General features: G+C 31.7%; 2 protein-coding genes across 2 annotated transcripts; one reads left to right on the top strand and one right to left on the bottom strand.

Moving 5' to 3' along the window:
• Nucleotides 1-273: 273 nt before the first annotated feature.
• Nucleotides 274-1,159, bottom strand: HELRODRAFT_183142 (hypothetical protein; the record flags this gene model as incomplete). The annotated part of the gene is made up of 3 exons (XM_009012182.1): nucleotides 274-475; nucleotides 597-779; nucleotides 987-1,159. 3 exons carry the CDS (start codon nucleotides 1,157-1,159, stop codon nucleotides 274-276), a joined length of 558 nt encoding a protein of 185 aa, XP_009010430.1.
• A 6,244-nt stretch (nucleotides 1,160-7,403) lies between these two features.
• HELRODRAFT_183141 (hypothetical protein) lies at nucleotides 7,404-14,309 on the top strand (the record flags this gene model as incomplete). Its single annotated transcript, XM_009012181.1, has 7 exons — nucleotides 7,404-7,496; nucleotides 9,893-10,017; nucleotides 10,632-10,733; nucleotides 12,074-12,197; nucleotides 12,830-12,999; nucleotides 13,515-13,747; nucleotides 14,203-14,309. 7 exons carry the CDS (start codon nucleotides 7,404-7,406, stop codon nucleotides 14,307-14,309), a joined length of 954 nt encoding a protein of 317 aa, XP_009010429.1.
• Nucleotides 14,310-15,215: the final 906 nt, after the last annotated feature.

Raw genomic sequence — 15,215 nt, 5'->3', positions numbered from 1 at the left:
TTCGAGGCCACTTCACTCTTTGATTTATTTTAACTTTATTCAAATTTTACAAGCAACTGTGTTATTTTCACTGCCACAATCAACTCCAGGGTAACTTTTGCATTGTAAAACAGCATTTCGAAATTGTCTATTTGTAGTAATGTAATCAATCATATTCCTTGCATTGTCTCCGGAACTCTTCCAAATATATTTACGCCTTGGGTGATTGTCAACCAAGTTGTTGGTAATAATTTGATCATTTGGGACACACCATGCAATCAAATTTTCCCCTCTCTAATTTCTTTCACCTATTCCATGAGGACCAACCACGCCACGTATTTTTTCTGAGCCAACTTTTGCATTCAGGTCACCTATCATAATAACAACTTCTTGAGATTTACATGTTTTTAAAGCATCATTAAGATTACTGTAAAAAGCATTAAGGTCTTCTTCACTGCTTTCAATCATTGGCGCATAAACTTGAATAACAGCTAGGCTGAAAGATTTTAAGTGTATTTTGACTACCAATATTTTTTGACACCTCCCAGGAACCTTTTATATGTTTAGAAATTTCTTTCTTTCAAAAAGTACACCTACTCATTGTTTGTGTGAATCACCTCCAGAGTAGATAGATAAGTTTGCCTTCTTCAAAAGTTATTACATCAGATTTTTTCCACGTGTTTCCTAGAATGCTGAGATTCATTCTTTTCATTTCTTGTTTTACGTTCTCAAATTTTCCAGTCAGGTACCATGTTCTAGCGTTCCATGTTGCCACAGAGAAAGGTGTATTCAACGTATCACTATCATGATGTTTTTGATTTGGTTTGTGTTAGTCGATAGTTTTCTTAGCAAAAGTTGTGGGCAGTAAAATAAACAACCCTTAAAACAATACAATACGGTACACCACACTACTCATGAATTATAAAGAAATAAATATAAAGAAATAAACGACTATTTATTGTCGGATTGAAAATTCTAGCGATTAAAAAGACTAATAAATAAAACACCACGAAATAAGGAGTTGATTTGTGCGGGCTTTATAAGAAATTGCGATAACTATTCTGATAGGTATTCGGGCTGCTGATGAGTTCCCAATAGGGACGAAACACGTGTCCAGCCTATCCAAACGAATACTATTCTTTTCTTCTCCTGCCCACTGCTCTTCTGGTTTGGTGTTCATCATCATCAAACGCAATCGCAACAATTTGGAAAAACAAGCAACGAGAGTTTCCACTCCAACGCAGATCTTTCTTCGATAAACAACACAGGATTGATCCCGGCAATGCAACCTCATCCATCACGTTCGCCAACACACGCTGCGACGATCTGGTGGGAAAGTATTGTCGGATTGAAAATCCTAGCGACTAAAAAGACTAATAAAAAATAAAACACCACGAACTAAGGAGGTGATTTGTGCGGGCTTTATAAGAAACTGCGATAACTATTCTGATAGGTATTCGGGCTGCTGATAAGTCCCCAATAGGGACGAAACACGTGTCCAGCCTATCCAAACGAATACTATTCTTTTCTTCTCCCGCTCACTGCTCTTCTGGTTCGGTGTTCTCATCATCAAACTCAACCGCAACATTATAGAGTAAAGTAATGTAAAAATAATTTAAATTAAAGTAAAATTAATTTATATAAAAAAAAACAAATTAACTTCTTCAGAATTGTCTATATTACAAAATTTAATAAACAATTTCAAAACAACCCTATTTGTCATTATATATATATTACAAATAGTTATTGAAAATTCATTAAAAAATTCAATTCCTTAAGAATATATAATATGATAAAAGATAATTGAGATATATGATAAAACCGTGATTAACTGATTAGACACAGAATATTATCTACATCCGCTCATCTACATCCGCCATCATCTCTCTTACTTCCACAATAACATCTTTCCTTGAAAATAATAATTATGTTCATCTTATTGCCCTCGATTTCTCTAAAGCTTTTGACACTCTCAATCACTTCTCACTTTCAAATAGGTTAGCCTCTCTTCCACTACCTGACAACATTTACAATATCATAATTAATTTCCTATCTAACAGGAGTCATTCTATTCTTTTTAGCTCTACTCTTTCATCTACTCTACCTATAAACTCTAGCGTAGTTCAAAGTTCTGTCCTTGGTCCATCTACCTTCATCATCAACGCTTCTACTCTCAAAACTTTCCATAGCTCTAATCAAATCATCAAATACGCTGACGACACCTACCTTATCATCCCATCATCTAGCTCAAACACCATCCAATCAGAACTCGACTCATTAACCACATGGTCAAAACGATGCAACCTTTCACTTAATCTCAATAAATCATTCGAACTCATCATTCACAGTAGTCGTAAAAAAATAACATTACCTACAACACCCATCAATCACTCGCACAAATCAACTATAAATATTAGGCATCACATTCACCTCCGCACTCAATATAGCACCTCATATCAATTACATCATCACAAAAGGCTTTCAAACATTTCACGCACTCAAAACACACCGTTCACATGGTTCAGAGGCGTCAAATTATTCGACATCACCGAATCACTCATCATCTCACGCATCAAATATGCAGCTCCCTCCTAGTCTGGTTTTGCCACGCAACAACAACTTCAGCAGCTACAATCTCATCAAAAAACTAATTCGCTTCAACTACCTACCTGCATCGTATCCTACCGTCACTCAGATATTCAACACACTCGATTCAAGGCTGTTGAAGAAAATAGAAAATAACAACAACCACGTCATCCATCCTCTACTACCACCAATCAAAACTACAACACACAACCTTCGTCAGCGCAAACATAACTATCAAGTCGTCACCCAATCTACATACCAGGAAAAGACCTTCATCACAAGACACCTCAAACACATTAGCACTTAAGAAAACTTTATCATTACTGAACTAGTTTTTACTTATTGATCACCTCACTTTTATCGATCACCTCACTAACTCACTAAGTCATCATTTAGTCTATTAATAAGTCATCAAATATATTAATACTCATTAAAACTTTTTCACACACAGGCCTAGCCTTTATTTACCGGTCACCTCACTAACTCACTAAGTCATCATCTAGTCTATCAATTTGCCGTTACTTCATTTTATATTCCATCGTCAATTACTTTTCTTTTATTTCTATTATTATTATTATTTATTTTATTCTAACATATTTTATTTTTCATGTTTTATCATTTCTCTTCCTCACTTTTTGTATTTATTTTCTCACTTATTTGTTTAATTTTGTTTTACTGCCTTGCATGTTGTTACAGTTTCTGCGTCTGTCAGATCCTGATTTTTAAAGAATAATAATAAAAAAAAAATTATATGAAACGCCGCAAAAGATATACGATGAAAAAAATTTCAGATCTATAGTAAGCGCTTGGTAAAGTGTGAACACGTTCACTTTTATAATAACGAATTAACGTTCGTGTCTGATTTGTCAGTTTTACGTTCCAATTTTTAGGAACAAACTTCTCTTGTTCATTTACATTAGTTAATTCAGTTGGTTTTAATAATACAACGATGAGTTTTATTTGAACATTCTTTTTTAATATCTAATTGTTTTCAAACCCTACAATTTCAAGATGGCCGTCTAGCGTGTTTGTCTGGCTTGGCGCTATTATAGTATTATAGTGCCTACCCTATAAAATAATTAACTATAGTAGTATAACTATAACGATAACTCATTAGTTATTTTTTTGATTTTTGGCAAACTAATTATTTCCGCGAATTCGATCATTATAATTTTATATGAAATGGTCTCAAAGTTGAAACTAGGTCTTGGTGAAATAAGGACATATGATGACTCTTTTTTGTTTCACGAAGCTGCCATTAAAGGAGACAAAAAGCGCTTGAAAAAATTATTATGTAAAGGTACGTAAAAAGACTGCTGTATTTCATGTATTGTATAGTATAATATTCAACAATTTAAGAAATTTTTTTTGGAAACTAAAGTATCATTTTTATTTTAGATAACTATGTCTATAACTCTGATTTAAAATTATTTGGATTTATTGTTTACTTACTGGTCAATTTTGCTGTTTATTTCTCAATATTGCTATAATGTATAATCTATGCTATAGATATAGTAATATATTTATAATTATACCATAGTTTAGTAGTATAGCATTATTGTTCATTTAAATTTGAATGCCTGTTAATTTTAATTAAATGAAATGTAGGTATCAATGTGGATTTACAAAATATCAATGGACAAACTCCCTTGTACTTGGCAGTTTCAGCAGGGCACAAGGATGTTATTCAATGTCTTTTGAAACATGGAGCAGATCCTAATTTGTTGGGAATTTTTTATATAATATAAAAATATATCTTATATTTGTATTTTATAAAATGTTTATTTATGTTCGAGGCTACATTCGCATTTAGTTAAATAAATTACTACATCTGCAATGAATACCTCAGTGCATGTATTTTACTTCATTGGCAATAAATACCGCTGCTTCAAGTTTAATGATAAGCAATTACTAGGTCTGTAGTAAATTGCACAACGTTGATTTTTTGCTTACTTAGCGGAAATTGCTGTATGTACAAAATAAATTACTAGATCTTTAGTAAATACTAAGTTTTCACTGGTTATACTATACTCAGGTGCAAGTCTTGAACAGAATTTTGTTTGACAGTGTTTACTTCTTTGATTATATACATGGTTTCCTAAATTTGAAGTTATATTTATTTTTATTATTTAAACTATAAAGAAGGTTAAATTCAAAAATTAGATTGTTTTTAGACACATGAAAATTGTTTTTAAATACATGAAAAATCAATCTGTCCCACCATGTTTTCAGTCATAAGAAACAATCTAACAAAACCAAAACTATTTGAACACTGTAAATTTTTATTACTAAATAGCATAACAATAAAAAAATAAAATGAAATACAGTGTTGCTTACATATTATCATTACATATGTGCACTTTTCATGTATCTGTTACAAACAAATTTTTTTGAATTGCTGGCTATTCAAATTCGATCTTGGGGAAATGTCCTCTAAATGTGTGTTGTTGTTGACGTTGGCTATTCAAATTCTGTGGCACCAGTAACCTTTTGTAATCTACCCAGTTTGTGGCAATATTGGTCAATCACAATTTGGTGGGTCTGATAAACCACATTTGGCACAGTTATTCAAGCGACAATAAAATATAACATTTTAATGTCAGCGTGTTTTTATTTGTTTAGATTAACTGATGTCTTGATCCCAAAACTTTGAACAGTTTTTGTTGTGTTTTGGCTGGTCATTCTGTCAATTGAAATTGCACATCTTCTGTTCATAAACCTGGAAAGTATAATCACAAATCACTGCATAAGTAGTAGGAGAGTTTTATTTCTTAAAAAACGCTTTTTGTATTCATCTTCTAATTGTATGCTATACCTATACCTGCATAGTCACACTGTTGTTTGTTTTATGCAAATGTGACTGTTTTCGTTGGCGAATTGGTCAATGTAATCTTGCTCAAATTGTGCAGTCTCAAAAGTCATTCCCTTTGTGAGTTCCATTATCAAAAATTGTTGAATGAGAATTAGTAAAGATCATGAGCAAGCTATGTATATGTAATGTGCTCTGAGAATTACAAGAGAGCCATATATAAACTTACCAAAGATCTAATTAATTTACCATAGACAAACATTTACTGCGACTTTAACAATTTTTCAATGCTTCACTGGTGGTATCTTTTATTTATATAATGATCAAGGCCAGATTTAAGGCAGGGCTGAAGTCTTTTCACAAAAAAAGATGAATAATACTAATTTGAAATATTTTTCCATTGAATGCTTGTTAAAAACACTCGTTTTAGTAAAAGAAGTGTTAGAAATTGTTGGTTAACCCAGAGAAAATTAAATCTGGCCTTGATTATGTCAATAAATGTTTTGATTTGTGTAGTGGTTGCATTGTATTTGGTACATTAGTTTAGCAAAATTTGAATGTCTACTTAGTTTGTACTCATTTTATATAACAATCATGTAAATGTCTTATTGGAAGCAGTCTCAAATAGAAGTGGCTGTTATGATTAAATAAATATAAATAAAAATTGGACTCACGTATAGTTCACAAAAGTAACCAGTACTATTGCCACAGACAACTAACCTGCATGGTACGTACGTATCGCTTGCATGAACACACAAATTTTAAATTTTATACACGTGTGTGGCATTTTTCTTGAATATAACCTGTGTTCATTTTTTAACGGTTAACAAACATGAACATTAATATACAATTCTTTCAAATCTGAATCTAAAAAACTTTGTGCCTTCAATTGCTTTTTGATGCTTTTGAATGTGTTAATGACGAAATGTAATTTTGCCACTGTCACTGTTACAAATATGGATAAAAACATTGCATGAAGAGATCTTTAAACTATTTAAGTTATTTTTCAAAATTTTGAGATTTATTAACTGATATTTTAGAATGAAGAATATTTAAAAATTTTATTAGTCGAAGTGTTGAAGGAATAACTCCAGTGCATGTTGCAGCTTTTAATGGAGACCTACATATTCTCAGTTGCCTTATACATGCAGGAGGAGATCTAAGACTTCATGATTTTAAAGGAAGATCAATGATAGATTGGATTAGTAAACAATTTGATCCAAAGAAAAAGAAATGTGTGTTAGATTTTATTGAAAAGAAACGACTTTCTGCTCTTAACAACTCAGGCAATAGTTATCTAGAGACTACCATCTTAATGAAGTTTGTTTTATTCATTATTTCTGATGCATTTATAAACTGCTTATTAATTTAAGTTATAACTAACAATTTATTATTTATATTTTCATGTTGCCTGCCCTTGTAATATGAAACCTACTTGTTTTTTTCATTTGTTTTATTTGTCTCCTTGGTAAACAGTTGAAAGTTTAATGCGGAACATTGGCATAAACAAACCTGAACATTCAATTGATTAATCCACCTTCTGTTTTTACAGCTGGTTTTACAGCTGTTCTTCATCTCTTGAACAAGCACACCAATCTGCAAAACACCCATTTAATGTTCTTAAAGTTTTTCTAATTGTCACCAAGGACAGTGTCCATTATTCTCTTTTCTTAGTATGTTCACTATGAATTATACAGGCCATTGACCCTTGATAAGTTTAAAATAAGTTTTTTGCACTGAGATGACATCATTTCAGTGTATAAAAGGTCTGGCTGTATGTTAAAAAAGAAAATTGGTAAAGGTATAGATTTTAGTTTGATTTATGCAAGGCTTTAAATTTTGGAAATCTAAAAGTATATATATATATATATATATATATATGTATATATATATATATATATATATATATATATAGAAGTATAGATTTTTAAAGAATTTTGATCTGTTTGTAAATGCAATTTATATATAAAATCGTTTTTATATAAAACTGTTTTAATGACGATTTAATTTCCAAATTGTTAGTCAAACTATGGATAACAAGAACATGTCGTTTTTGAGACCGTGGAGAAAAAAAGCGGTCAAGATGTATACTGGAACCATTCTATCTGATGGGTTTGGGAAAGTTAGTTAATTTATTTGACTCACTGATTTTAGATATTTAAGCAAATTACACATCCTTAATTACTGTATTTACACTTTTTTCACCAAAAAACTATATACATAATTTTTTAATCTATGAATATATATATATATATATGTGTGTGCATTAGAGCCCTGCGCTGTTTGCGGTTGCAAAAAATCCTAGCGCTGTTTGCGGTTGCAAAAAACCGCACCGCAACCGCGGTTTTTTGCGGTTGCGGTGCTTAAATTATGCGGTTTTAAGCGGTTGCGGTTTTGAAATGTGCGGTTTTTCCGCGGTGCGGTTTTTTTTTATCAAAACCGCGGTGACCGCAAAAATTTTGTTAAATATTTTTGTTCGTCCATAACATTTTAAAAATTGCATTATCATTGTAATAATTATTATATATATTGTCTTTGAAAAATCTTAATATCTTTGGAAGCCGTTGAAGCAACCATTTTCTTTATCCTGTTTACTTTGAAAGAAGTAGTTATTTTATTTACGGCGTGGTTAATTATCGATTATTTTATAAAAATGTCCGAGGTAAAAAATGTTGAAGTTGATCCACAGGTAGATGTAATTGATAAAGAATTTTTGATTAAATTGATGCTGTCCAAAAGCGAAAACGTTTCTTTAAAAGCGCAAGAAAATTCTAAAAGTGAAATTTGGAAAAATTTTAGCAGAATTTATTTTAAAAACGTGGCTACATCATTTATCTGTTGTAACAAATGTGAAGCCAAATGTGTGTTAAAACAATATTGGAACACAGATGTAGATAGTTGTGATTTTTAATGTCAATAAAAGCATTAATGTTGTTTTTCATTTCTTGCTGTGTTCGGCGCTGCGGTTGCGGTTTCAAATGTTGCAGTTGCGGTTTCAAATGTTGCGGTTTTGTGCGGTTGCGGTTTTTGAAAATTCCAACCGCGCAGGGCTCTAGTGTGCATGATGTTTTTGGTATATATATATATGCTGGAAGGAGACCATAATATATGCAATATTTGATCAAATCTACCGAATTTTTAGCTTTTGAAAGTTTACGGTTGAGCTCTTCAATATTTCTAACAGTAATTTTATAATTATTATCCAATTCATTGAAATTAATAAGAAATTCAGTGGTGTTCATGATAAAATGTATTGATCCTATCTTGATTTTACTCATCGTCAGCGCTTATATAAGGATATTTTAAAGTTTTACAATTCTCTTTGTCTATTTATTATATCTTGGTCCTGTCCTTTAATTATATCTTTGTTAAGTTCGTTCGCTTTGATTTCAATAATATATTTCTGGTCAGTAATTGTTCCTGTGATTTGCATTTATTGTTATTAGTGATATAAGTTATTATCATTAATAACAATAAATGCAAATCACAGGAACAAAGGCGTGGGTTATACAAATTCCCTATATAAACTGCAACAAGTGCTGAAAATGATTGAAAGATCGAAATTGGTCCTATTCACTCAAGAATGAATTGGAAAACTGTACATTATTCAAACTTTAATATCGACATTAAAAAATGTAATAAAAAAAACTATCCAATGCTAAAAATTCGGTAGATTTCATAAATTACTGCTTTAATTATGGTCATTTACCCGAACATATATTATTATTATTATTTGGAAACTTATAAAGCGCCGATTATAACACTTACACCGGCGCTGTTACTGCTTTATAAAAGAAGCAAGTTTTTAAAATTCAGATTCGAAATAAGTGTGTTTTATGTTCCCTCTTGAACTGACCCAGTGATAATCCAGTTTGATGCAAGCAACAAGGAAGAGCATTCCAAACAGCTGGACCACTTACAGAGAAATTACGCGAACCAATCTTAAGCTTGGTCACAGTCGTGACCAACGTATTAACACTACTTGATCTCAAATCATAGTCACTCAACACCTCTCAAAACATCTATCGGCCAAATATTTGGATGCCAAATTGTTCAGACATCTAAAAACCATAACAGCCATTTTAAAAATAATTCTCTTATGAATAGGCAGTCAATAGAGGCTGTTTAAAACTGGCGTAATATGGTTACGCCATCGACTGCCGGTATCTATCTTGAACTGATTCCAGCATGGCTATTTCTTTTTTAGAAACCTCATACAAAAAACTATTACAGTAGTCAAGACGTGAATGAATGAAAGCATGCATAAGAGCGCATTTTATATATTTATTTTAATATTTATATATATATTTGTATATATATATATATATATATATATTGCGTGTTTAATATATATATAAATATATATATATATATATATATATATATATATATATATATGTATGTGTGTGTGTGTTTGCGTGTGCATGCAGTATAAATAATGCTGTATTAAATATAAATAAAATAAATTAATAAATGATAATAATTTTTATTTCTAAATGTAACTTGTTAACAATAAAGATTCTAGTAAGTAATGATGAGTCGTATGGAGGAGTCAGTTGCTTTCCTATAATTTCATTAGACAATTTGAGGCATGATCCATATGGCTACACTTGGGATGATGGACCATACACTGTGATGGAAAGGTTAGTGGCTGCTGGTGGGGTGATAGGTTAGTTCAGTTAGGTGGTTAGCTTGTTTGTTTTTAATTGGTATTTATATGGCGGAATTCTTAAAGGGTGGTCCATTCTCATTTAACAAATTCAAAAATTTATTAAATTTTACAACTTAATTACAGCCAGTAAAATAACTGAACAATAAATTCTTACAGTTATTTTAAATCTGTGTTGCTTGTTTGGTCAATGATTAACTAATTTGTTTGGTAAGTGATTAACTAATTATTTTGGTTTGGTTGGACAATAGACAATGTAATCACTTTTTCATTCCTTGCATTTTTTCCACTTCATTAAGCAGCTTTGTCAAATGCAAAACTGCTTACATATCGTTTAGTACTTATAATTAAACATTTGTGCCACAAAGTTGTCCCATCCACACCACACGCTGTACATTACATACGCATTATGTATGCACGCAAGCACTGCATCGTATATGTAGGGCGTAGGATAGTTTTTGAGATTTGGACAGGCCAGACAGTATTCGGACTAGGCCATTGCATGATAACAGCGCGAAACGTGGCGTGAGTTAACTCGCCAGTTATTTTTCATATTTGATATTTAATATTCATCTACAACAACTACAGCATGTTATGGAAAGAAGAACCAGTGACAATCAAGAGATTGCACACAGCCCCACGTGAAGGAGGACATGTTGATCTACTTATTGCTGAACTAGAATTCATGCTGTTAGTTTTATTCTTAGTTTGCAAAATAGTTCATGCACAAATTAAAACTACAGATATATAGGCCCGAATTTTACAAATTTATTTTTTACCCCCTAAAACTTTTTCCATTTTTGTTGATTTGTTGAGCATGTCTGTTGAGATGCTTTCATGCTTTGACTTGTTGAAGGAATGTTGGCTCATATTTGCATAAACTTTTAAATTTACAGCAATGAGTTCCAAATCTTGGCTGAAACTACAGAAAACATTTTCTCTTCAAAATAAGATGTTTTGAATGTAGGTATACATGATCTCTGTGATTCCTGATCTCAGGGACATCAAAAACTAAATCGATCATCTTTTTCAAATAAACTGGTGCATTTTCAGATAAACTTTTTCTCTCCATTAGTGCCGTTTTACATTTTTTAATTTTGACTCTCGCCAATATCTAATGAAGTCCATTTTAATGCTGTAAGAAATGCTGTCAAATTTTATAAGTCAAGCAATTAACTTAGCTGCAAAGTTTGGAACCAATTTAATGGATGCCGAGCAATACTTGTCAGTACTGTGCAGAACTGAGTAAAAAAAATCAATTTTGTGCAAACACCAACATTCTTATTGACTCTTCTGTAAAATAATGTCTTATTACTCTTATCTCACGTGATTAATGAGTGATAAAAAGACCTTTGAAGGAAGTATGGAAAGGCCTGAGTCAAGAACAACACCACCAAGGTCGCAACTGGCTTTTTGAACTCATTCAGTCACTGCAGTTTGCACTTTCTAAGAAGCCATATATATTTAATTTTATTGTAATTTAGCTCAAGGCTTTTTGCTGACATCCAGTGTTCTATTATCTTCATTGAACCTTGAAAGGTGACGAATATTTCAATCATTTTATTGTGTGAAATGAAGCCATCAATCTGAAAACCTTCTGCCTATACTGATGTCTCTACAGCCTTCACAATATAGGAAATATAATAATTGTGGTTATTATTCACCTGATAAGAGTGTTTTAATTTGAAGTGATTTTTATCATTCCAAGAATTCATTTATTTTATTTTTTTATCTATCAGATTTTATTTCTCTGCAATCATATTCAGCAATTAAATAATCATCATGTATTTGTTCACTTACTAAATTATTTTTTCAACAATGTCTCTTTCTCCCAGTCCATTTCAAAATTGTAAACTATAAAGGATAAAACTATAATGATGAGAATGCTTTAGATGATTTCTTTAATGTGGACTGTACTAATAAATAGGTTTTAAGTGTAAGAGAAATCTTGGTGGTGCAAAGTTGACAAGTATATAAAAGTTCTTATTGACTTAGTTAAGCGTTATTCATTCTTCTATGCGTTTATTCAGTCAGCTGCATCATCCAGCCATATTGTTTTTGATGGGAACTTGTCGAACTGACAACCTTGAGAACTTAATCCTGGTCTATGAGAGAGTGCATCTTGGCTCACTCTATTCATATCTGCATCAGAAGGTGAGGTTACATTTCCCTTTTTTGAGACTGGTTTTTGTAAAGTTTTTTAATTTGATTTTATTTTGCATTTTGATTTACTTAATTTGTAAAATTACAATACTTTGTTTTTGTTTGTTCTATTTAATTTTTTCCATGTGTATACTGTGTAGGTAGATGAGGCTGAAACGATCCTCGTATGTTGCTCTCTTTTCTTATAGAAAAAGTTTGCCTTTGTGACTCTAATGGAATTTTAAGTCAGACTTACATAAAATTGTTCAACAATCGTAAACAGTGCAATTGTACGCCATGGATGCATAAAAAATTAAATGAAAAATAAGCAAAAATAATTATAAAAATTATACATAATAATAATTTCTAGAGTAATTTAATTGCTAAAATTTGTGTTTATTGCCATAGTTTTAAAAGGTGATTGCCAGAAGTGAGGCTGCAGTTAAAACTTTGTGGACCCACAAACATTCTTGAAAATTTATTCTCTAGGTCAAATTTATAGAGTAATTTGGTAAAGCCAACGGTGACATCCCTTACTTAACCAAATTGAATTTGTTATTAATTGTTTTTTTTTAATTCGTGATAGATTTATGATAATGAGGATAATAACTAATTTCTATTATGAAAGCATTTCTGCTAACCAGATGGAGTCTATGTCACTCTTACAAATATGTACACTGATGAAACAAGTGGCCAGTGCTTTGCTGTACCTTCATAGGAAGGGATTCATTCATTGTTACGTCACCTCACACTCGCTTTTTCTCATCAGACATGACTTGGTTAGAGTTGGGAACTTTGAGTATATGATACACAGGTTGGTAGTTGTACATTTTTATAATTACAAATCAACGGTTTGTTACTAACTCGTATTTTGGCTTCTGACATTGTTTCACATTTTGATATAACTATCGTTGATACTGCTTCTCCATATTTTTATTATTGCTACATATGTTTCAACATTATTGCTACTAATTTTAATGCTCCAATATCGAATCCGACTACACTACTGTCTCAACTGTTTTCCAATGATACCATGTTGCTGCCAACATTAATATCTTTACTACTAGCTACTTGCAAATGATTTTTATGTTTTATTATTACTACCATTCTATTTTGTTGATTTCATCATATCCATGATTTTGTTATATTTCGTTATAGTTTTCAATTTATTTGTTATTTGTTGCATATCTAAAATCCGCTATTATATTTTTCATAGATGTCACTTTGTTGTTATATTTTTTAAAAGTCTTTGTTATGTTAGTTAGTATCATAATTTTTTTCTATCTAGTCGCCATCCAGCTAGTAACTTTTCTTTTTTTTTCTTTCTAGTTGCCATCCAGCTAGTAACTTTTCAACAATGTCTTCATCAGTGTCAGCCAACACATCAACAACTAGTTACAACGTTACGATCGGGAATTCTCGTTTGAACACTCAGGTGACAACTAATAAGTATACAAATGCAGCCTACAATTGGATGGCCCCAGAAGTTATGGATGGAAAAATTCCAACAGAAAAGTCGGATCTGTACAGTTTTTGCTCTGTCTTGTGGGAAATGATGCACGGTCAGTTGGTGTATAAGAAATGGTTGAATAGCGTTATTTTTGTTTAGTTGTTTTTATTTTCATATTTAAGGCCTACAATATCGTTTTAATGACTAAGTACCTTCTTCAAGATCTGTCGAAAAATAAGAGTTTTTGATTTTATTAATTTCGTTAGGAGTCAGTGGCGGATATAGAAGGGCTGGGGGGCCGTGCTTCCCGTTGTGAACGTTGTTTATGTTAAAAGTTAGTAAAAGTCGTTATTTTAACGAAAAAAGTGGTATTTTTGAAATAATAAGCTCCAAAAAAGATGTTAAGTAAATGCTTGAAGACATTACCTTAAAAGTTGGCCGTAAAAATGTCGGCTCCCCGATTTCCGGTCGTCAAAAAATTTTTGTAAATCTCTCGGCTCTCTCTGTCCGCCACTGGCAGGAGTTGGTTAAAGTCCATTTTAATAATATTTTTAAACAATTCCGTAGCAAAGAAATTTTACTCAAACCCCCTTATCCATATATCGGCCTGTGCCGGAACCGAAATTTGGCCATTTTCCAAATTCGGCTTAAATCCGGCTTCTGCCAAACATTGAACCGGGTTTCGAATATGTGCCGGATTTTTGTTTCAATTGTTTCTAAGTTAGGATATATATATATATATATATATATATATATATATATATATATATATATAGGATTAAGACTGTCAGAAATGCAATTATTAGTTAGCTTCCAATTTAAATTTTCGATTTTTCGTTCAACCGTTAGAAAAATCGAAAAGTTAAATTGGAAGTTAACTAATGTTTAATGTTTATGTACGAGCCCACGGTCAAAAACGAGTCATAAAAACTATCATTTTGCCCCTGCTCGCTAGTTAATGTTTATGGGTTTCGCACAGAAGGGCATTTGGCAATATTTTCTAAAATACAAAAAGCATTAAATTTTTGCCTCAATAAAGAAATATTTTGTTTAATATATTATTTATCATTTGGATCGCCAGAATGTTTTACAATTCTAAAACTAATGCTATCGATAAAAAATTGTGTTTCCCTATCAATGGGTCCATACGTTTCAATTATTATTATTATTATTATTATTATTATTATTATTATTATTATTATTATTATTATTATTAGAGAACTTGTAGAGCGCCTTTTATTGTCACCCAAAGGCGCTCCATGATTTGTGCGAATCAATCCAAGAAGATATGAGTTTTCAATTCCTTGCGAAACTGTTGAAGAGTCAATCTCGGTCGAGGCAGGTGATGGGGCAAATTATTCCAGATCGAAGGACCAGCAACTGCAAAACTTCTATCAGCAACAGCTAACTTTGTTTTCGGTACCATCAATAAATCTTGATCATCTAAACGCAACTTGATTGACGGGTGAGATCTAACTCTACGTATTATCATTTCAGACAGGTAACTTGGACTGAGACTATTCAGGCATTTGAACACCATGATGGAAATTTTGTATAAGATTCTTTTCCTAACATTAAGC

Source organism: Helobdella robusta, assembly GCF_000326865.2.
Source record: "Helobdella robusta unplaced genomic scaffold HELROscaffold_100, whole genome shotgun sequence".
NCBI lineage: Eukaryota > Metazoa > Annelida > Clitellata > Rhynchobdellida > Glossiphoniidae > Helobdella > Helobdella robusta.
Note: the sequence above shows the minus strand (reverse complement) of the source record. Positions and strands in the feature narration are given on the sequence as shown.